The sequence below is a fragment of the Stigmatopora nigra genome, chromosome 10, assembly GCF_051989575.1.
Source record: "Stigmatopora nigra isolate UIUO_SnigA chromosome 10, RoL_Snig_1.1, whole genome shotgun sequence".
Lineage (NCBI taxonomy): Eukaryota > Metazoa > Chordata > Actinopteri > Syngnathiformes > Syngnathidae > Stigmatopora > Stigmatopora nigra.
In genome coordinates this window covers 10,120,072-10,144,123 of record NC_135517.1, presented here as the reverse complement: position 1 = coordinate 10,144,123, position 24,052 = coordinate 10,120,072, and the positions used below count along the sequence as shown (strand labels likewise).

Here is a 24,052-nt window from a genome sequence, read left to right as displayed (position 1 = left end):
CAAATGTGCCTTCACTGATACACACTCATACACTTCCATCTAAGCCCAAATTGAGTCCTCTCCTTTCAACTGCTTTGTACTGATCCCAACCCGCATGTTTTTAATGATCTCTTACTATTAGTGCAATGCCCCTTTTTGCTCATCTCTTTTACACACAAACATATGCACCCTCGACCTTCTCTAAATACTAGGTGGAGGTAGAAAATTGTTGAATTCGGAAGACATATAATGTATAAAGAAAGGATGTAAGCTACACCAATTGAAGGATGGTGATCGTGGGGCTGAATTTGCAATAACAAACCAGGTTTGCAAGCATCAGAAAGCCGGGTTACTATTTTTTTATCTGCCCATGGCATGAAGATTGATTCACACTTGTTCTGTACCGATCCTGTGAGGCGCGTGTGTACATCCGCACTTATGGCGTGTAGTTGGTTGCCTGCAGGGTCTTTTTAGACAAGCCAAGCACATTACAGTGTCACTGGACACATCCACTCATGCATAGCTCACATCAAGTTTTCCAACTCTCCATCCCTCTCTCTCACACCATCTCATCCACACACGTTCTAACTGGTGAGTCAAAGTTAGGGGTGAGGCTCTTTGATTTATGACTCGCTCAGTTCCAGCTATATTCATCACTGTCATTATTATCAATAGAATATATGACAGTAAGACCGGAGGGCAGTCTGCTATATATGTGCATATTATGTATTGTTTTGTGTGTGGGTGTGTTTTGTCATTTCAGAGTGTTTGTGTATTGTAGGTAACACGTTAAAGTGTTAAAGAAATGAAAGCCATGTAAGGCGACTGTGCATGTTAAAAATTATGTGCAATGTGTGCTGATGTTGGCAGCAAAAAAGTTCACTAGAGTTTCCCTTTACCCAGCTGCGGAGCAAGCGTCAAAATCGAACCGTTCCAAACGTAATCGAAAGCTTGCGACTCAGAACACGAGGCCAATCCACAATGATTTTGTTGCAGCTTCTCTGTGTAAATGGCCTCTGAAATAGAGTGTTATTAAAGGAGAGTACTGTGCATTATACTGTATTTGTAATGAGTTCAAGTAGGCTGTCATGGTTGAAAAGGATTCTCAGATGTGGCAAGGAGAATTCTTTCCAAAGTTATAACAGTAAATTGATTGTGAAAGTAAGGCAGACTAATATTGAGAACAAGTTTATGTTTTGGATTGTCATTTGCATTACACAATGATTTGGCACAAGTTCATGTCCTTGACCACATGTCGTGTATGTCTTTTAATGTTGTTTCCACCTTGGGGGGAAGCAATCTGTTTTGTTCGACGAATGTCAGCAACACTTAATCATTTAATGTCTCCCACATATGATTTCATTACACATCAATCTAGGGTGATAGTGTTGTTTGTTCTCGTCTATCTGTAAACATTCACATATTACTGGTCTATTGCCAATCTCGTTAGTGCACACATTAGCACTGGCTGACATGAACACATATAACAAGGCAGCTGGTTGTATCAATCAAGACTGTCATTTAATAAACTCCATGCAGCTAATCAGTCAGTTCTAAGTGGCTCAACGATTAATTTCCCCAAGATCACAAAGTGGTCGACGGATGATAACTGGTAGGTAACAGTTACCAAAGAGGTTTAACACCAAATGTATTTGAGACTTTGTTTTACCATTTTAAGTGTGGGATGCATCCTTCTGCAAATGTTTGCATTCATTCAGGATTGGTTTAATTTGAATGCCCATTTTTATTTGTTATAATATAAACATGTATTAGATTATTGAATGCCACCTTTTACTCATTTTGACTTTCTGGTTTTGTGTGGAGGGTTGAAAGGACAAGAACGATGCTTTGCACACCACACCGCAAGACTTTGAACAATGCGTTCCTTGTCTTTGTCATGCAAATGTTAATGAATGTGGTGCAGTGAGGTGAAGTCAGAATAGTGACAAGGAAAGAAGTGTGCTTTTGCAAATGCGAATGTGGCCATTCTTTTCAATTAATTGATTTCAAATCATTATTGGACATTGTTTGCAACGTAACCAAGGAGACAGAGGAGAGATTGTTGAGTGGTGAAAATATTAAAAAGCTTGTGAATAGAAAGGATATAGAGATTGTTTCTAAATACATTAAACACATTTGAAACTAATTATTAACAACGTGCTACATTGGCTATTGTAATGGTGGAGGAATAACAGTAAAAGGCATATTTTTATTTTTCCTAATTTTTGGGGTCTTGCTAAAATGCTCGGATGCATCTGGACTTCCAATATGGACCAACTTTTCCCATAAAAATCAGATACAGATTCAAATACAGAATATTTTTTCTACTTTTGTGACAACTACAAGAGGATTTTAATCGCTTTCCTTTGCAATCAGTACATAGCAAATCTTAATAACCTAATGGAGGAGTAAGTGATTGGCTCTGATTCAAACGGATTGTTCAGCCTTAAAGAATACTCCCCTATACTTGTTAATTCTCTGATATGATTAAATAGGGGTTAGTTTTTTTCAATAGTCTCATATTTCAGAAGATTGACCATAATACCTTGGCTAAACAGAAAGTGAGTGTTTTCATGTTCGACACACTATTGTTACATTTTATTTTTCTTGGATTTGTTTTCTTCTTCCCAGAAAGGTCTGCATTGTTGTGAACATGCTGTGTCGGAAAAGTGTGTGCAGACAGGTCTTGATGCTATCAATTGTAATGGAAGTCTAGCTGTCAGGAGATAGCTCTGTCTTTCATTCATCTTTTGCTGTTTTACTCCGCTGTTGTCTTTCAAAGGATTGTGTGATTGTACAGACTAATAGGTTTGGAAAAGAAGGTAGGTTGGATAGAGAGGTTAATGGTTTCTTTTCCCCCATTTCACCTCACTCCTCAGTCACTATCAATTGGACATACAATTGGGGTTTCCAGTTGCTTGATGGCGATTTAGGCCTTTTCACAATAGTGGTAGCATTACACAGTTTGCCACATCCACTGAAACCCATTTATTGTGTATGCAGGAGGGGATGTTGCCGTGGCATTGACCATTTGTGAAGATTTAGATTTTTACAAGATAGAAACTTAAGGGAATCGACATTAAAACTACTGTAACTGTAAGATTCACATCTTTGTAAGTCTTACTATCACTGCTTTGCTCTACACCTTTGAGCAATGGCTGTGTTCTCTTCGTGCTTCTCTTCTGCTGGCGACCTGTGAACATGGCGGTGGGTCACTTGGCAGTGCTAATGGAAATGCCAGCTGTGTGGCTCCTCACTCCTCACAAAGTCCATTTACTAAAGTGACAGAGTCATTTACCAGGCAGCCGTCCACTCCCGTCCGCACTTAATTAGAAGTCCTCCAGGCCCGTCTACCTTAGCCACTCACATTTACTCCTCTCCCCTTTTCACTCTTTGACTATTGTTGCCTTTGTTTTCACTGCTTTTTCTATCTTTGTTCACAGTCTCTGCTATTTTCCTCTCCACTTTATTTTGTTCCATCTCTACTGAATGTACCATCTGGACATTCAACAAAAAGATGGGCAAGAGTATTGACCTATAAAGTGGATTTGTAATACCCATCTATCTAGGATTGGAGTGGAGATAGATGAGATGTATTTTTTAAAATTTCTTCTACCTCTTTAATTAGATTTGATATTTTTTAAAACGCTTTTAATTCATTTGTCACACTCAACTCCACATCTACTGTTGTTTGGTTTATGAAAGTTATTGCAAAATTCCATAATGATATGCAAAACTATCTCGGATAATATTTCATCGTCTGCCGTCAGGCGTTTCCAATGCAGTGTCTGTTTGGGGATGGGCAAAAAGTTATTTTTTTTCTTATTTCATTTCCCTGGAGTATGTGGGTTGTCTGGAATACAAACTTTACTATATTTCAACACATAATACATCTTAAATCTTTGTTTCTATGTCTCTTTAATTTCTTAGTCTTTTTAAATTGGTCTACTAAAATAGCAGTTTGCTTCTTATCAGTCAACACCTCAATCCAGCCATTGATCTTTTAAATCCCTGACAATCCACTCATTGCAGACTTGCTCACCCAAGCTTTGATACCCCAATCCACTTAAGTATTCAAAAAGAAAAGCTCTCTTCTTGACAACCCTGTTGATGGTATACCCCTATCTACATTTCTTTTTTGGAGGAAAAGTTACCTGGTGACAGATTTTTTTTTTTTAATCAGATATCGGATTGACCTGTGGAAATTCATGTCCATATTGTTATATTTTGTATAAGGTTGGCACATTTAATTGTGTACCTCAAATCAGCACAAGGAAATGCAATGTTCTCTAAAGCCACATTAATTTCAGCCAAAAAAGCATTTTAAAAAAAGGATCAATTATAAAATTGCATAAAGAAAATTAAATACTTAAATAAGGCTGAAAAAAAGAAAACTCACTCAAACAAAGATTATCCGAAATTCAAAAATCAGTCTGCCGCAATTCTTTTTTCATACCCATTGTGTTTAAAAAAGGAGACTTTCGTGTGTTTAGATTTAATAAGCAATGAAAAGCTGTGTTAAAAAGCTTTACATGTCTGGGGGTGACCGTCACAAAGCCTGTTAGCTGGACTTTTAAAAGCAGGTGCTAGTGTGCTGTTAAAGTTGATTGGAGAGGAAATGCGGAAAGTTTACATTTAAAAGAAGATGTCACTTCAATACAGCCTGGTCCAAACAGAAGGAGAAGGCCAAGAAAGGTTAACATGAGTTACAGTGTAGAGGCCATTGTAAATAACAGGAGATGGCAAGAGAGAGAAGCTCGCAGCCTTGGTTTATGAGATCATTTAAAGGAGTAATGTGGTACGCTTTTGGAATTGGCTTTCATTAAAAGAGTCCCCAAGGAAGGCTAAAAGGGGGTTATCATGAATGTACTGTATATCAGAATGTATGAAGGCACCCCATATGTATATAAAGTATTACCATAAACATACAGTGCATACACTATGCTTAAGATTGGAATTTGCATACTGTACAAGCATTAAAATGCCTTGTTGACTGTAGAAAGATATTTTCCATCCCCATCAGGCTTGTTAAACATAACAGCTTTCTATTGCATCAACACTTTGTGAAACCATTCCCACTAAGTACAACCCATAGCGTCATCATTTCTGTTGCCGCACAGACAATTGTGCACAATTGACCATATCTATCATCACAGTGCAATGACAAGGTGATGTAAGCTCACCAAGGGCTGGTAGTGTAAGCAGGATTTACTGCATGTGGCCCCATTGTCCTTAATCAGCATCATATTGATATATGGAGAAGTAGATCTGTGATGAATGTCTGGTTTTCTCTTTTTGCTCTATCACAAACTACATAGAAATGGTGCATCCAATTGCATCTCTTTGTTTAATGTATCTGCACATTATCTCCTTATTCGCTCAGTGTATTGTTCTTTTAGATATCTTTCAGCGTTTATTTCAAATGGAGTTTTGTCTCACTATTGCGACAATGCCACATAGTAAACGTCTGCCATCATAACTTATCTACACAGCACAATGTCCTCATAGATTCTCCCCCATGTGTATCCTCCCTTACAGTACACCTCCATTCATCCAAAAAGCTTTCCCTGCCTCTTAACCTCTCTGTGCTATACATTTGCTTTCCTGTATCATTTCATTTGGACCTCTCTCCGGTCATTATGCATTTTTCTTTCTGCACTCCCTTTGCACTATGTTCTTTTTCAAAACATTGTACCCAGACCTATATATGACTTTGAGTGAATGAGTTCCATTATGTCACATCCGTCCTACATATCCGTTGTAGTTAGAGTTCACAGGGGACTCTTGGTCTCGAGTTTTAATATTTTATTGCTCTGTTCCTTTGGTGTCCTGGTTTCTCTCCTGCAGCAATCCAATCCTTAACGTCTGCACTCCTCTCCATGCAATTTTTCAGATCCATTCATTACGGTTACATATCATAATGAAGCCAGATGTCCCCCTTTTGCACCACATCCCATTGAAACCGTTTTTTTTATAACATCACTGTTTGATTACACTAGTTACCCCAGGGGTATTTGTAAAATGTTTCTTCCTAACAACCAAGTAGACACCACTGCTTGATTTAAACTAGCCTTTAAGCAAAATATAAGCTGACACAAACTTTCAACAAGAAATATTTAATTTCATGAGCACATAGACACGCCTGTTTTGTTGCATAGCAGTAATAACCAGAAATAGCCACACTTCCAGATCTCCTGGGATACATGGTGTGAATCATCTCTTATCGCCTTTCAGTGGAGTGAAGGGCCATCTCAAACACTTTTTCCCTCATATATCTCAGCAAGCCCACACCTATACTGTGCTTCTGAATGACTGACATACACAAACACACACTGTCACACAGGACCCCTTACACAGACTCTGTTCAAACACATTTTTTCTGTCTCGCATCATGTACACACATTTACACACACGTCTGCACACTCCCTACCGCCCAATGGTTTTTTGGAGGTCACCTGTCGACCCATTCATGGCTACCATGACCACCTGTCACGTCTTCAAGGATGCACTGTAGGGCCTCACCCACGTACGCATAACTGGAGATTGTCACTCAGTCTATAGAGTGTTGTCTCTCCAGTCTATACAGTGTCTCTGGAATATCCTTTATCCCATCGCAAACGTTCACACATTTGCTATGAACTCTCAATTATCCTGATACTGCTTAAAGGGATAGAACTTTCTCTAATAATTTCCCTGCTTTTCTCTGTTTTTTTGTCATTTCTTGGTTTAACTCCAGGTGGTGAGAGTTCCAGTGGAGAGCTGTGAGCAGTACACTACGTGTAAGGAGTGTTTAGGTTCCAGAGACCCTCACTGTGGTTGGTGTGTCCTCCACAATGTGTAAGTATCCCCATGCATTGATGCACATTTAATATCAATGAAGGAGGTTTATCTGCAGTCGGAATACTTTATCATTTGGGTAGACTAATTCATTAGGCAGTTTTTCCTGCCAAATCATCATTCACTGGCTTGTCGTTTGCCATTTGTCCATTTTTAAAATGACGACATCATGACAGACTTGAACCAGTGTTAACATGCCATTTGGCCACGACTATGTCAAGAAGGCAGCATGATCATTTCTTTACTGATTGAGTTGCCAAGTCAGGCTAAGACTCTGCAGACAAAATGTGCAAATATTAATAGACACATTATTTATACGCCCTGTTTTGGGCCTCTGGGGCCTTTAGCTACATCTTAATAACCATGGTAGGTTCAATCAAAAGTAGAATTGAGTTGGGGATATGAGTTGGTGTGCATGCATAACCTTGCATGCACACAAAAATGTAGTGCTTTCTGGGAAATATGCATACACATGCATAGCAGAGCAGTTTTGCTAAAGAAAAGGAAAATAATTGCACACCTTTTTACATATCCATGCATTTCGTCTCTGTGTGCACGTGTTCAAGTTGCCAGCGGGACTGCTGGCGACCGAACAATTCCCACAACATGCACCATCTAATTGAGGGAATGGGGGCTGCTCACGGTGGAGGCAGTTAGCATCTTTTGCCGCCTTCCTATTATTGTCAATCCTTCACAGAGTGCCACATCAGCTCTTTTCACTCACCTCTGGGACCAGTGGTTTTTAGCTCAACGGTGAAATGATAGCTAATGCATTATGAATAGCTAATCGTAAAACTGCTCCATGGCAATGCTTTTTTTTCTCGTCATCAGCTGCCTGGTAATAAGCAGGGGAAATTGCTGACCTCTTTTGATATGCCGTGGGTTTGAATTGTATCATTTTTACAGCTCAGTGAAACTTTAATGGTTGCCTATATATCTCCTGACAAGTTTAAATTGGGTGGGACTGTAAACTGAACAGATGAGGAGCTGTATGGGTGTACACACAGTTTAGTGTTTCTTGAACAAATGTCAAGGCCACTAGGATAATGATGGTTTAGGCCTGCAGTAATGGTTGCAGCAAGCTATTAGCCTATTTGTCTTGTAATATTGTTATCTTTTTCTGCATGAAGGTGATTGTTTTGCCTCTTCATCATGTTTAAAATCATTGTCATATAATCTAAACTGCTCACAACTTTCGTTTCTCCTTTCTTCTTGCTTTTCGCCTCTCATTTCACACTCAACTCATCACTCTTTTTTATACACCTTTCCTTCCCCTATTAAGCTGCTCACGGAAGGACCGTTGTGAAAGAGCAGGAGAACCCCAGAGGTTTGCATCAGACCAGAGGCAGTGTGTGGAGCTCACCGTTCAGCCGAATAATATCTCCGTCACCATGTCTGAAGTCCAGGTAAGCCTTTTCGTATAAAGGAGATCATTGTCTTAAGACAGTATTCTATTCCATCGTGCCTGAATGTCAGCACAAGTCAAAGAATGTTGGATGGTCATTTACACTCTTCTCCCCACTATGGTATAATTAGGTCAAAAGCTGATTACCTTCGTTGTTGTGCACTTTGTGGTGAAAGCTTTAAATCTCATTATGCTTGTATAATGACAATGAAAGCATTCAATTCAACACACACACTGCTATAAATATATTAGCTGTCATTGTAACAGATGCACACACAAATTACTGTGCCTATATTACACCTACACATAGTCCAGCATCACTTACATGTATCTGCCCCCCAGCTCCCATTAACCCCTATGTCATATCTTATAACAATCCATGTACACGGTGTCCTTCCATTGATCTTGTACTGATTGCCTCTCTCTCTTTCACTCTCAAAAGCTGGTTCTTCAGGCTCGTAATGTGCCCGATCTATCAGCGGGGGTCAACTGCTCCTTCGAGGACTACGTGGAGACCGAAGGACTGATCCAAGGCGGATACATTTACTGCCTGTCACCCTCTGCTCGTGATGTCATTCCCATCACACGGAACAAAGGTTGAGCATGATTAGCTGAGCAATGAAGTCACAAATCAGTATATTTTGGTTCTATATCGGGCTATACGACATTTGAAAATTGCGTTTTATATATGCCTCTCTTTTGTATGTGTTTGCCCCCGCCTTGTGCCATATAATGTATTAACTGCTATTAATTTATCAACTCATTGCGATGTTTCCCCCTAAGGGGTCTTTTTCCACTGTACACGGAGAGGTCTCCAGCTGTGCAGCCACTCGAATTATTTTTAGCATTATTTGATGATTTGCTTAGTGTGACTATACCAGAATACCTGTCATGGCCAATAATGCTTGCCAATTTGATTTCAAAACATTCTAACGCAAGTTTGTATTTTTTGTACTGAAAATAGCACTGTTTTTGAATTCCCATTATGATGCATTATGCGTCCTTGTCACTTTCAATAGTTTATATTGCTTTCCCTCGAAACGACACCGCTTGTTTTCTTTAGGTATTTTCAAACCCAAGACTTTGTGATTGTAGCTGTAGTATTTAGACATATTTGCTTCCTCTAAATTTAGTCGCGATTGTACACCTGATTTATAGTACTCTCAATCTTGGCCACAAAAATGAATATTTTGTTATTCCTACTAAAAGAAACAAAGGTCCTGTACTCATCTTTAAGTTTCCCCAACTAACACTGCAGTACATTTTTAAGTGTCAAGTTGGCTCTGCGTGAACATATGTTCCGAACATTGATTTGTATTCTAACTTACCTTTAATGTTAAATAACTATCTACCGCATTTTGTTCATTCAGCCACGCATAAATGATGATCTTTGTTTATTCAAAAACTTTATTGATGCCTTTTATTTTTGCAACTTTGAAACAGTTCTGCATATTTGTTTTTTATTCAGGTGACAAGCGAGTGGTGAAGCTTTATCTGAAATCTAAGGAAACAGGCAAGAAGTTTGCCAGTGTTGACTTTGTCTTCTACAACTGCAGTGTGCACCATTCGTAAGTTTCAACAATTTCTTAATCACTTGGGCATTTAATAAATATTTTATTATTCGGTTTCATTTAGTTCTTCCCTTCACTCTTGCATGTTCTCACCCTCTTTCCTCTTTACCCCTGGGATGACTCATACAATAAACACCCATCTCCTTTTTACATCCCCATAGGGTATTGTATTTCCTTTGGAGGGAAAATCGAACACGATGTATGTATATAACGATTGCGATATGAGATGGTAATTCTAGTCTTATCATAACCCATGACACACACTAACAATTTATCAATTATGTTGATGTTCCATCTGTTTTTTATCCATATACGAAATACATTATTATTGTCTTAGAGTGAATTAGTTAAAGTGCCTTCTCTGCATTAGATTACCGGTAGTTTTTTTTTTTTTTTTTTAGCTTTTTTTCATTCAAAATCCTGTCTGATGTCAGGGTCAAATAATCCTTCAACTCCGAATCAAATCGCCCATACCCCCTTCCCCCTTTGAATCGCAAGATCTCCCTCTGTCCACTCAAGGCTGAGCCAGTGGAGGCTAAAACGTCTGGTGGGGTATTAGCCTCAGGGCAGCAGATGGCATGTAGGCCCCCGGGGTACCGCAGGGCTCCATTCTGGCTTCCCTCTGGATGTTAGATGAGCCCCCTTCGAGGATTGTGCACAAAAACATTTGTACATTCACATGCACAGCCACACATCTCCGTGCCCTGTCACTTACTTCTCGTTTAAGATCTGAATGCCTTGGACACCTTATCTGTCACTCTGACCTTTGACCTAGTTGCAGAGTTTGCCTGTAGTAGCACGCGAATCCCCTGATGCATCTATGGTGATTAGCCAAGCTGGTTAAGGTTGCTGTGGTTTACAATGTCTAATCATGCTTAATTTCGCTCCCTTAAGGACTGGGAAGCATTTGGTTTACTTACTTATTTGTGAATTTTAATACTCAAGGAAGTACAAAACCTTTTTATGTTCTTAGAAAGAATGCTCAATTAAAATTAAATGTGTCACATTGAGCCATAATGGATCCACTGCAATATGAAATCACATTAAAGTTTATGGCATTCCTCTTTGTGTAGAAGTCGCCTCAAACAAGAAGCAGGCCAAAAGTCACCCATTTGAGGCTATTACCCCAATGAGTTGATTAAATCTACTCCCAGCGCGGATCTAATATGGCCTTTGATGGGTGTATTCGTCATTTTTAATTAAGTTACTCATATGGCATGTTGCATCTTTGTCGAATGGCCAACAGAGCTGCATAGACAGGGATTCCATTTTAAAGCGGCACTCTGCCCCATCTATCCCTTTGCCATTTTAAGGTGACACCGTGCCCTGTATCCCATTAGGCATCTGATGAAGTTACAAGTATAATGACTCCATGCATCAACATGAGGAGTTTTTATTGTTATTATTCCCCAGAACGCCAATCCTTTCATTACATTTTGAGGTGTAAGTTTCCTTTGCACAGAAACAGTACGAAAATATTGAAGTACATGCAAAAGAAATCATAAATATTCCTTCCTAAAGTAGTGTCGGATACCCAACATCCTCCTTTTCATATTCTTTAATAATTTATACTGTGCTATAACCACCCATTTCCAAAAACGACATACTCCTCCTCCTTATTTACACAACTGATAATGTTGCAGCAGCCCTTGCCTTTTCAAAAATGCCATAAATTTGCATAGTGCTATTAATCTAATTAGAATTCCCACTGTTTCACTTTAAGGGTTGCTCAGATTGAAATATAAAATCACCCACGGCAACGATTGCTCCGTAATTAAATATTTCCGTAAGCTTTTTTCTAATTTCTTAGCCATCCATTTTAAGATTGGGAGGATAGCGTGGCAGGGAATTGAGGTTACATTTTAATGATGTACAGCACCTGTTGCTATATAAATGTGTTCATTTTATGACTAGCACATCCACTATCAATCAAATTTCTGTTACGGTTTGCTAAAGTAATGTTTCATATTTATTGATTTCTGGTTGACCTCATTTTTTTTGCTCCTCTATGAACAAACGGATTAATGAAATAACAACCACTGAAAGTAACTAGTACTATTCATGTGTTATCGAATGCAGAAAATTTTGATTGTACTGTTTCAATGAAGAAAATTCAACACCCATTTACTCAACCTCTGACTAGATAATGAAATCCTGTAACGAAGGTTGAATTCGACCTGTAGTAAATTCTTGAACTCCTCTCTGAATTGTAGCCCATAAATAACTAATTTCTATGCGAGCAATGCTATCAAACATACCTCATTAGGCAATCTGATTGTGTTCAACACTCCAAACTGACCACAGTTTGGTGAATGATTGGGGAATTTGACGCGCTTTTTATTCTAGATTTGAAATTATACTTGCACTCTCGAGGCAATGCTCGCAGATTAGCATCTGAATAGGCATTAGCATTATGAGTATGGAGCCTGTCTGCTTCTTCTCTAATCCTTTGAGTAATAATAGCTGATGGCCATTGAAGGCGTAGAAATAAGGCAACACTCGGGGGGGCTGACAGAATGAGCCCACCATCGTTACATGGAAAAATATCAAACATTTCACAGTGCACCTTAGTGGGGCATAGGGCGGAGTTGCACCCGGGCTAAAAGCAAGACTTTTAGATCTTAAGGAAGCAGACCATGGTCACTTGAAAGGAGCACAGTGCGAGCAGTAGGGGGTTGTCAAACAGAGCCTACTGGCAATGCTGGCTCCCATAATGGCACATCCCCTGTATCAAAGGGCCCAATCATAAAAAAATAACCAAATAAAAAAATTGGCATCGGCCACCTGCTAACATTTTGCTCATTAGTTCTATCTCTTGGACACGAACAAGGTTGATGTCACTTAAATAGAAACAGAAAGTTAAATATTATCTGGGCATTGTGATAGACTGTGTTCTTGGGGTTGACACTGCTGCTTAACTTTCTGTACTTTATGTGAGAAGTCGGGGATGTGCAGGATTTCAATGAAACATGTTCCACTGATGGGCCTAAACATGAACATTGGGTGCACTCGCCTGACTTTGGTGCGATTCCCACTGGTGGCAATATGACTGTAACTGGTGATAGTGTAAGATCACCCTAAGCCTTATTATGCAAGTATCTTACCGCTACGTTTCGAGAAAAGACGTTCTTAACTGAGCCACTCCAACCTGACAACTTAAAAATAATGCAGTATTTAAAATACACATGCATATGCCGTGGCTAGGTGCTATACTTTTGTCACATGTCCATTTGCTGTGTTTGTCACTTTATTTTTTACTTGTGACCTCCACTTTCCATTACGGTTCACAGAATAGCCAGCAGAGAAGCACTTTCCTCGCCTTGCACAGCGGCAAAAACCAACCTCCGCCACTGCTTCTTTGATTTTGAGGTTTTTTTACATTTATTTTATTTTTATTTTTTCTTCCCTTTTTTCTGCAACCTTCTACGCCGTTGTTGGCAATTTCCTCGCCGGCAAAAGTCAGCATTTATAAGTACTAGTTAGTCCATAAACCGAATGGCCAAGCTTAGGCTATTTGTGCCGTTCCATGCCTGGAAATAATTTTGACATGTTTTCAACAAAACTTGACTCAAGTCCTCTGATTTGTTATTTTATCCTAAGGGCTTTTTGCTGAGCTAAACTAGCATTTTCCCTCTATTTGTTAGTAACATTGATGAATTCCCATTTGCTCGTGCAGTATTAAGATGCCTGTTATTTCCTTAGCCGCTCATCCATCATTGTGAATGGACAGCTTCTCTCAGCACAATACTAAATTGGTCAATTAAAGCGGCAGTGGGATTGAATTAAGCCCCAGCCCTCTGATCTGGCTCAAAAGAAGGGGCCTGCACTGGAAACGATCGCTTTAAGTGCGTACCTAACAAACAAGTTGTTCTAATTGATCGAAATGAATCCATGTCAGGCTTTGATGGATTTATATATTGGCTCCCTCACGACTCTGGAGTTAAAACGATCATTTTTCATGTGGTTAATTGAAAGGGTGGCTATCATTTCACACATGGTTAAAATATATTCAAGAGCTAATGGGTAGCTTGCTCAGATCAGTTCAGACATATGGTGCACTTGATTCTCTTCAATACAGCGCACCATGCACATATTTTTTTTTTAAGATTGAAAGCAAATATTTCATTCTGTATTATATCACATGCATACATTACTTGCATAATAAATCATATGCTCACTGGGTTACATCAATGCGAAAACAGTCAGACTTAGACAGCATGCATTAAGGACAAAGTCCTTTATAATAAAACGAAAATGTTTTATTTGTAGACTCATATTGGTTACACCAGACTTCTTGGTTTGCATTTAAATAAGGTTCGGTAAGGTGGTAACGTGTGTCTCATGGGCTAAAAATGGCCAATAACCTGAAGCTTTTTTTTGATTAACTGTACACTTGAAACTGTCACACACTACTGTTAGTGTCTGCTCTCATGTTAACACACTTACAGCTGCCAACCAAGTTCCAGGCCAATATTTCATCCTTCCCCATGATACCCCCACTGAGCCCCGCAGGCTATATACCCCCTGCACGTTTTCCTCTCCCACGATACCTGGCGTCTCCACGTCTATCAGGGAAATCCACCTGCTTTTGATCTCTGCTCTTTTCCACTCTCTTTTTTTTCCTCCCATCATGTTCTTTCAGCCTGTCTATCTGCACCTCACCACTGTTTGAGCAAGTGAATTAAAAATGATGGAGGCACCATAGCCCTGCGGATGAAAGAGAGCTTTAGACAAAGAACACAGGGAGAGCTTTTTAAAAATGAGTCTGTAGAAAATGAAAGGGATAGGAGGCATGAAATGATGGAAGCACAAAAAGAAAAACTCCTACCTAAATGGATACACAGAATTACACACAACACAGTGAACATGTCACGAGGAGAATCACTGAACTCTTAGTGGGAAATAAGGACTGTGCTAGGAGAAAAGGGCATGGAATAGGTTTTTTCAGACCAGGTTGTTCTGAGTACACAGTTGTGTGATTAAAAAGATGTAATTTATCACCACTGTTTAGAATGATAAAAAAATTGAAACCTTATTTAGATATTATTAAAACACAGTTAATTAAAAAATAAAAATGTATATACATTGATGAGTTGCATCTTTTAATACGTGGTGCAAAAATGTTTTTTTTTTTAATGAAAAGATATAATGAATCATCTGTGTACTTCTTACTAGGTTAACTGTTGTAAAATGTTGTAAAAAATCAGTAAAACCTTAACTTACCTTAGTTAGTATGCAAAGAGTAGCAATATCTAAATAAATAAAAACATGCAGTATGACTTAACATTATGTACACTTAATTCTGAGCCATTATTTTTCCTAAAAACTTTGCTTAAATCCCGAATTAATACATTCCACTTCACCAAAGTAATAATCGGTTGTGCTTTGTCATGAAGTAACTAACAGAGACTCGAACTTTCATGTTTTCTAGCTGCCTCTCCTGTGTAAATGGGACATTTCCATGCTATTGGTGCAAATACCGTCACATGTGTACCCAAAATGCGAATGACTGCTCCTTCCAAGAGGGACGAGTTAACATTTCAGAGGTAAGTTTAACTTTTAATGGGTCCATCTTACTGTCTCTGTGCAATTATTACTATTTGTGTCTTTGTCTTCTACCCTTGATGCAAGTGTTAGACACTGTTGACACATCTATTTAAAAAAATGCCCTTTAGAAGTATGTGGTATTCAGATAGTATTTGGTATTCATGTATATAAAATTGTATTGGAAAATTGGAAATATTACCACAATGCTCACACCCCGTTTTTATTCACATTTCTCTGCTGTGTGTCTGTATTTTCTAACACAACAGCTTGTGTACAATATAGTAATAACTCTTTGTTCCCCATAAAGCCATAAGCAAGCCCACGATGAATAAATGCTCATGAAATACCTCCGTTTGTTTTACATAAACACATGGTGCATTAGCATAAAAGATCATATCAATCGTTGGGAGTAGCTGCTTGTGCATGGAAGACATAAATGTTAACAACTGCTCAAATTTATACAAAGATGTTAGCAATATACTCAGTTTTTATTTATTTTTTCTTCATCTCATGAATGCATTACAAGGCACAGATAAAATCACACCTACGCCATGTCTTCATCCTATCTGATTGATACCACTCGTACGAATTATATCTACTTATTTGTGTACTCTCCCTGTTATCTCTTAGTAGATTAAAACCTTGTTGGCCAGCCTGTTACAATTGCCTTTATTAATTGGTCAACCTTTATCCAATTACTTTCCCCCTTTATCTCCTTTCTAAAGCAAGCCCACATAGAATCTCGAACACTAGTCTGCTCGTGCAGTGCTTCAGCCCTTATCCAAAACAACACACATGCCTAGACTTCATGCCTCATGGAGTTGACGTTAGCGGATTAGTGCACCCATCTGCAAGACATGAGAAAAGCGTTGGCTTGCGCACTCTTAGCTGAGAGAGGCCAGAGGGGCAACGGATGGGTAAACAGGAAAGTCCTGCAGTGATGATGGGAGTAAGAGGAGGAGTGTAGTAAACATAAGTAAACATAAAAACGGAGGTACTAGTGAATGCTAAGTTATGGGAGTTGAAGGTGTACATGTTTACATAGACAAAAATAGAGAGCAAATTCGGATATTTGACACACTTGCAAGCAATCAGGTTCCAAATTTTACCAGCAAAAGAAAAAAAATGCTGGACTGTATATATTATGTAACCCTCTATGGTGATTCACATATCTTACATGACACTTATTCCATTTTTTTTTCATTTGTGTCTTTTCTTTTAATGTTCTAATGTTATCGGTGTATTTGTACATTTGTGACATTACAAAATGTCAAGTTGGTCAGGAGCACACATAGAACAATTCAACAAAGTCAACAAAAAAACTCAGTAGAACAGGAAAAGTGAAAGGGGCATCTGAAAAAGGGAGATATGATAGATTATGCCATGCAGGATAGGGGCGACCTCGTCCTATCGTCTCATAGTCCACCCCTCCAATGAAAAAACAGCAGTAGTCATGTGCTCCTCATGAGAATCACCTACAGAGAACAAAACCCCACACACACAATGTCTTGTCTTTCACACGTTGAGGTGTAAACTCTGACAGTGACAGGTACGCACACACACATGCACTCATCCATCATTTTTCCCTTGCTGCCATATCCATTAGTTACACACTATGTGGTTCAACTGGTACACTGCTTTCTGTAGGCTAGACTTATTTGACCCTTGTTTAAAGCCCATCTTTTTCTCTCTCTCTGTCTCTACTCATCTTTCTCCAATATGAGACTCATTCTCCCCTCCTTTCTCTCTCACCTCTCCTTTACCTTCCGTCCTTTTGACTAAGTATGATATTTGTGGAGCTGAAGAATGAATGCTTGTCACCTAAAGCTTGTCTGGCTGAGGGATAATAAGCATTCACATAAATGTACATTTGCACTTTAAATTCCCCTCCCTTAAAATCCTTACATGATTGGTAGTCTTTAAAGTCATATATTTCATTTACTCCCACATATACCCCAGCCAGCCTATTTTCTGTCTATGCCCTCAGACATTCCCTTCTTGCTTAACACTGTAATTCAGTTTTCCACTATGCTAATGGAATGCAATCATCGCATCTCACTGTGGCTACATTAACTAACCAGACAGAAAAAAAACAATAAACATAAAAATGTAGTTAAGTGTCCACACTTAATGTGCTTCTCATTCCAATATTTTCCTCATCATTTTCACAGTGTGCCACCATAGCAACCTAAACTCAAACGCCCTCCCATTTTTCCCTAACAAAACATTTTATTCATGAACTCATATTTGGTAAGAAATAAATGTGTTTTACCATATTTTCCGAACTTACAGGGGCATTGTTGTTTTAATTTTTTGATGATTATACAAGAAAAAGGAGGAAGATAAAAATAGAATTGAGAGAAGGAGAAGTGAAGATGAAACGAATGTAATTAGTAGTTGCATTTCAAACCAGATATGCATGAATCATTAATCCGCCTGATGACACAACAAGAAAATTCAGGAATTACGGTGTAACCAGGTGGAACATTGCAGTGGAAAAGAGTTACTTCTCTATACGGAGGGAAAAAAAGATTGATTGTTCTTTTTTCTCTTTCCTTGCTCCGGTATCATTTCTACTTTCTTTTCTTATTGCTTCATCTTCTGTCAAATAGTCTACCCCCCTCTCCTTGCAATGAATAGGCACCACCCTTATGAGTGCCATGCATAGTATTAGCTATTTGGGCTCATCTATGTTAAGACATCCATCCGTGTGTATTTGGCTGCAACACACCGGTCTTGCTTGAACAAACAAGGCAGGGCTTAATTGTACCCTGCCAGGGCAAACTCTGGGGAGACTGAGGATTCATAGTTATTCGTCCATAGCAGAGATGTTTTTTGTGCACAGAAGATAGGTCAGCTTTGTGCACTGCATTAGTAACACTACTTGAAATTTCAACTCCTGCCAAAAATGAGACATTCTTGCAGAGGTAATTTACATGCACTAGGACTAAATATGTCTCCTTCACATGTTGGGGTTATTTATTTTAATTTAAAATATTGGAATCTTTCTAAACATGTTAGCTGTCACAAAATATACATTATGTTGAAGTGGATAGTGTGCTTACCTCATCAATTTCATGGTTATATTCACATTTTAAATCATTTTTTAACCTTTTCCACAAAAAAGTGCATTATTTTGTCAATGTCTCTCCAATTTGATAATTATCCACACTTTGTGTTCATTTTTTATGAATTCAAAATCAGCTGCCTTTCATCACTGAATCAGGGTTGAACACAGTTCACTTTAACACACTTACTTAAATATGCTTACATAGGCTACATACACAACACATGAAAGGCTAAATCAGTTCTGAAATTGTCCTGGTAGACAGATGCTCCCACTCTAAAAGTGCTCCTATCTGTTGCCAATTTCACCGATATAATGTTGACTCTACACGAGCAGAGGCTCCATATAGTCTATGCTCAGAACAAAACACAAACACATTTTCTCTGTCTCCATCTTTCTGTCTTTCACACCCTTAAATAAGCACATACACTTATAGCTCACAGGCTGCCCACACATTCTTGAACAACCCTGGAAATACTTTTTAACCCTCTCCCGCGTCACATACACACTCCTTCACTCGCGCACACACACGCACACACTACAGTATAGCAGAGCTGACAGGGCTATTTACGACGGAGGTGTGAGGGCCCCAGACCGTGACATTCTGGTTCACTCAGTTTATTCTGGCTGGTACTCACATACTGAACAGGGCAGACACACACATGCGTAAGCCAAGGCCACTTGAGGGGCTTCAATTTGTTTGTGCGCATAGTTTATGTGCAATCACACATGCACACGCGTGACTGGCTCTTATCAGAGCAAAGCACAACCAGCAGCTCAGGTTCATGTGGTTTCGGGAGAAGGTGGTCTGGGTCGGGGGATGTTGGGTGAATGATACCCAACTATTATTTCCTCCTTGCTATTTTTCTTTCCATGATAACATATCATTTTTCCTTATTCTTCATTTCCCTCCATTCTTCCTGCTGCTTCAAACCATATCCTCTCTTCGTTGTTGTCATTCTATCTTGTGACCACCATTGGAATGATTCCTCACTTATGTTTCACTCCTTTGCCTTGTCAAAGAGCACAGCAGATCATATATCCATATCATATCCATATCATATATCCTTGTATTGAAAGTTCTACTTTACATTCACCCTTGTGTGTGCACCTCTATAAAATATTAAGCACAAAATTGCTAAGTTAAACCTAAACAAAACAACTAAATCACGCACTGCAACACGAACACACAATCGTAGAACAACCATTGATGAGGTAGGTTTTAATGTAGCAGTTGTCCAACACAAGGCATTCCATCATGGGTATTTAGTCAGATCTTAGTATGCAATATGAGCTTTAATTGAAACCAGATGGCTGTAAACCAAATGAAAATGAAGGGAAAATTAAGACAATAGAGAAGAAAGCATAACATGGAACAGTAACAGGCAACATCTTACAAGCAGAGTGACACAATTTCTATTTCAAATGCTGCATACTGTTTAGAGGAGGGAGGGGGCACAAGTAATGTTCAAGCTCTTTGCCAGATGGGTCTTCATTGCACTGTAGCTGACTAGTGTTAAACCCTTTAAATGGTAGTGGTGCCCCACCTTTAGCTGGCAAAGAACTTGCCTTGTCCATTTAAAGAGTACTTGAGACACTTGAAGTTGGTTATTCCACTGTGACTTTGCTAGAATGAGTTTGGATCTGGCATATTCATAGACAGTCTGCTTTGGGGAATTTGTTAATAGGGGACTAAAGGCAGATTACGTCTCATGGTGTTTTGTCCCGTAATAAGTGCAGTGTGGTTTAGATCGTCTCATCATTTGATGTCATCGTATGTATTTTCACTCTTCTCTCCGAGACTATTTAGAGCCTCACTGTCACACAGCTTATCCTTTGTTTTGTTGTTTTTTTTTCTTGTCAAGAATCTCCTAATGCAAAAAATAACACTCGGCCACCAAAAAATTGTGGGGATTGCCTGTTTTCTTTTCTGGGAGACACTATGTGGAAACCATGTTGTGAGAACAACTAAACTACAATGATAAGAATTGGTCTTTTGTAGATATATTTGGCTAATACCAACATCCTTAATGTGAAAAAGGAATTTTGCTTTAAAAAAAAAAAAAAAAAATCTATTTCCTATACACACAAAGTCCTTCCGATCTGTTGATGACATGCTAGCTGTCAAGGTAAATACTGTGCTAAATCATTGTAGGTAATGGAGAAAAAAAAGAGTATATAAGTGTTGGGATTATGTAAGGACTTTCATACAGGCAAACAATTTTAGTAACATCAGAGGTTCAGGACATGCACAAGTGTGTCTTAATGCAAGTGTGTCTCTGTGTCAGTCTTAGGTCCCTACGGTTTAATTATTCAAGCTGTATTAAATCTTCATCTCGGCAGCCTGCCTAATGTGAAGACAGATGAATTTTGCATTTTGTTCATCGAACCCAGAGAGTGAGAGGAAAAGATAACTGCATAGTCACCGAGAGAGGGATAATGTTGGTGGAAGACAGACAAATAATACTGCAATACGAGCCGCAGGAAAAACAAACTCAAAAGGAGGGAGGAATATGGTAATAGGTAGCAGCGACTGCCTGCTGAGATAGAAAATCATTGCAAAAGAGGAGGAAATAGACACTCTGCTCAGTAATAAATGTGTCATTTAGTCTTACAAGACTATTTGACCTGTCTATGCCGTGTTGTCACCATGCAGTTTTTCTAAAGTCATCAGTAAAGTCATCAAGTGTTACTCAAGTTTGCTGCCAGTTCTATCCTTGCAATGAATGAGTTTGGTAGTTACATTAATGTATATCTTGCATTTTAATTGGTTGTGATTTAATGATAAATCTAGAACAGGGTTTAAACTACTTGGTACACAGTCAAGTAGAAAGCTTAGTGATGTTTCAATTAAAGGAATTATAGCACCCAGACAGCCCAAATTTGAATAACAAATTCTCTTTAACTCATTGGCTGCCCCTGACAGCGATTGCGGTCCAATACATTTGCACTAGGAGGCTTGGCAGCGAATGAGCAATTGAAATGTATTGAATGAAAAGAGCCACATTAGTTGACGTGTTTTCAGCATTAGGAAGTCCCTACGAGTGTTGTACATATGGCAAGTAATGTACTCTTTATTTTGTGTTGCACAATTTCCTTCTAATTGTGGATAGACATTTCTTAGTCTTGATTTGAGAAGGCAATTGGGTTATTTAAATCAAATTAATCCATAATGTCAGTTTATACTAATCATACCAAATATAAGCTTGTCTAATTATTTTTGACTTGCCGCTTTGAAATGAAATGTGCTGCTGAAAAGAGTCATTGCTTGGCGACATCACACTCTACCTCTTAAATCAAAGTTTGTATTTGAAAAGCATGCAGCATGATTGCTGCTGACACATCTGGGTTAGCATGATAATAGGGTGCCAGGCCCACACCCACACTACAAAAATCCATAAGGCGTAAACAAAGAATCTCCCTGGAAAATATGCACATTTCTACTTGCCCTACATGTATGTTGAAGAGGATCATCGGTGTAGGTTTGCCTGTAAGTCAAGAATAAAAGATTCATAGGAGATGAAATCAACATGTATGACATTAAAGCAGGAGCAAGTACGGCGCTACAATCTGTGATAGAAGGAACCCACATGCTACTAATTTGAGTCAAGCTTCTGCTCAGGGAGACTTTAATAATCTCCTGGTAAATAACATCTATCACACACATTTCTCTGCATCTTGCCATATTACCAGCTCTGTTTCTGTGCCGTGTGATTGTGCTGCTCGCTCTGTTTTTCTTTTCACTCCTGCTCTTTCTGGCTCCCGCTCCCCTGCTCTGTTCTGTTCAAAAGCGAAGGGCGTGGGTGGACAATCTCAGTCCCTTTCAAGGTTCAAAGTCCTCTTTCTTCCTCAGCTTCGCTTTCTCCTGCACTGTTCCACATGTTGCAGCCTTATTAAGTTGTTCTTCTATCACCCTTTCTTTTCCACACCTTCCCTTCCCCGCATTAAGCGTTAAGATGGTCACATCACATCTTTATACTTTCTGCCTGCTAATGAGACTACCTCTATATTCACGCCTTTCGTCCCTGCACACACAGACACACTTACACACACGTGTAATTATGACACTATTGGTGCTCATTTTTCAATGTGTCCATGTCCTCTCCTCACATGTATCTGTAAGGATTGTATTGCATTTTACACATACTGCACCAAAAGTGTAACAATATCAAATATAAAAGGAATGGAAATCACGTAAATGTGCAATCTAAAATCAAGAAAGGTTAATAACTGTTACTGTAATTAACACAATCTAAATCATTAAACCTTTTGTAGATCATTATTAATTCAGTAATTCATTCAGGCAGAAACTAATTATTTATTCAGCTACTTTCAGGGGAAGTCTAAAGTATTCAGTAACTTTCCATAGTATGAGTTATTTTCCTTAGAATACTTAAATAATATAGTGTACATGTGACTATCAGACAGTTATTTACCTACTTATATTGCACCATTTTTTTAATCAAATATCCTTGCCTTAAAGGATTCACAGACTATTAGTTTAGGCCAGAAGCATTACAGATGTATACACTTAGAATAAGTGTCTATCTGTGAGTGTGAGTCATATGTTTGTCGATTGAGTTTTATTTTAATTGATAGCTTGTAAAATATCATTGAGATTTTATTGTCTGCTGTTAATTTCCTCAGAGATGCTTTCACAAATCATTACAAGGGTTAAAGGATGAATCCCCACTGGACCCCTTTACCTCATGCATGCATTTATTATCTGGGTCATTCAGCGACTTTTGTAAAAGCAAGGTACCCAATGCTACAGTTAATGATACCATATTAATAATATATTGTATTGTAACCAGCCACGGCTGAGTTGTTTAGTCACCAGGGTGCAGGCAGCTTTTTTTTTATTTCTAAGTTGTTGTTTTTTTTTTGTTGCCTCTAAGATCTTTGTTCAAGAGGGGCCATTTTGACAGCTGAAAGGGAATCATCCAACGTATAGTGTATAGCCCTTGCACAAGAACACACATACACACTCATATTTTGAACCCTTGGTTGTTGAAGTATTTGTACCAAGTGTGCCCCTCCATGCAATCCTATGTGACCATTCATGCCATCCCAACCTTCCCTCGGGCTCCCCATATCGCTTTACTTCATTATTTAGTGTGTTATTTTTTTCTCCTCCCTGATCTATAGTCCCCACATCACAGAGGCAGCTAATTAATTATGGATGGTCTTTGGGAGGGAGGAGGGGCTTTGAGGAAGATTAAAAAAACGACCAGACAACTAGCCTCATTACATATGCGTAGTGTTTTTGGTGCTTTATTAATTTATATCTTGTCAGGCTATGCCAAAGCCTTCAGAACTCTTCCGGCTTAGTACAATTATTTATTTATATACTATACCGTCCAGGCTTTGGTCTTTATTCTGAAACCCTGCACTCTTCACCCTCTGTATGTTTTACTGTATCTAGTCTCATTTCCTTTTTTGGGGGAGTTTGAATATCTCATATCTGCAAATCAGAAAGAAGACACATGCACACTATCTGCACATGGAATGTTTTAAAAAGCATTTAGCTCACCTGCAAGTGCAGATTAAATCATTTGCTAGGGGAACACTTGTTTTACTGATTTTTTTTGTAGTTTTTTAATCTGCTCTGGAAAAAAGACTAGACCAATTGTTTTAAAATCATTT

At 38.7% G+C, this 24,052-nt stretch overlaps 1 protein-coding gene across 2 annotated transcripts in view; it reads left to right on the top strand.

Moving 5' to 3' along the window:
• plxna1b (plexin A1b) overlaps window positions 1-24,052 on the top strand; it is a 121,265-nt gene that overhangs the window by 55,085 nt on the left and 42,128 nt on the right. For both annotated transcript variants that reach the window (XM_077725419.1, XM_077725418.1), the window contains exons 5-9: window positions 6,716-6,816; window positions 8,099-8,222; window positions 8,664-8,817; window positions 9,690-9,789; window positions 15,224-15,338. In XM_077725419.1, coding sequence (XP_077581545.1) covers window positions 6,716-6,816; window positions 8,099-8,222; window positions 8,664-8,817; window positions 9,690-9,789; window positions 15,224-15,338 — 594 coding nt within the window. The remainder of the gene's footprint in view (window positions 1-6,715; window positions 6,817-8,098; window positions 8,223-8,663; window positions 8,818-9,689; window positions 9,790-15,223; window positions 15,339-24,052) is intronic.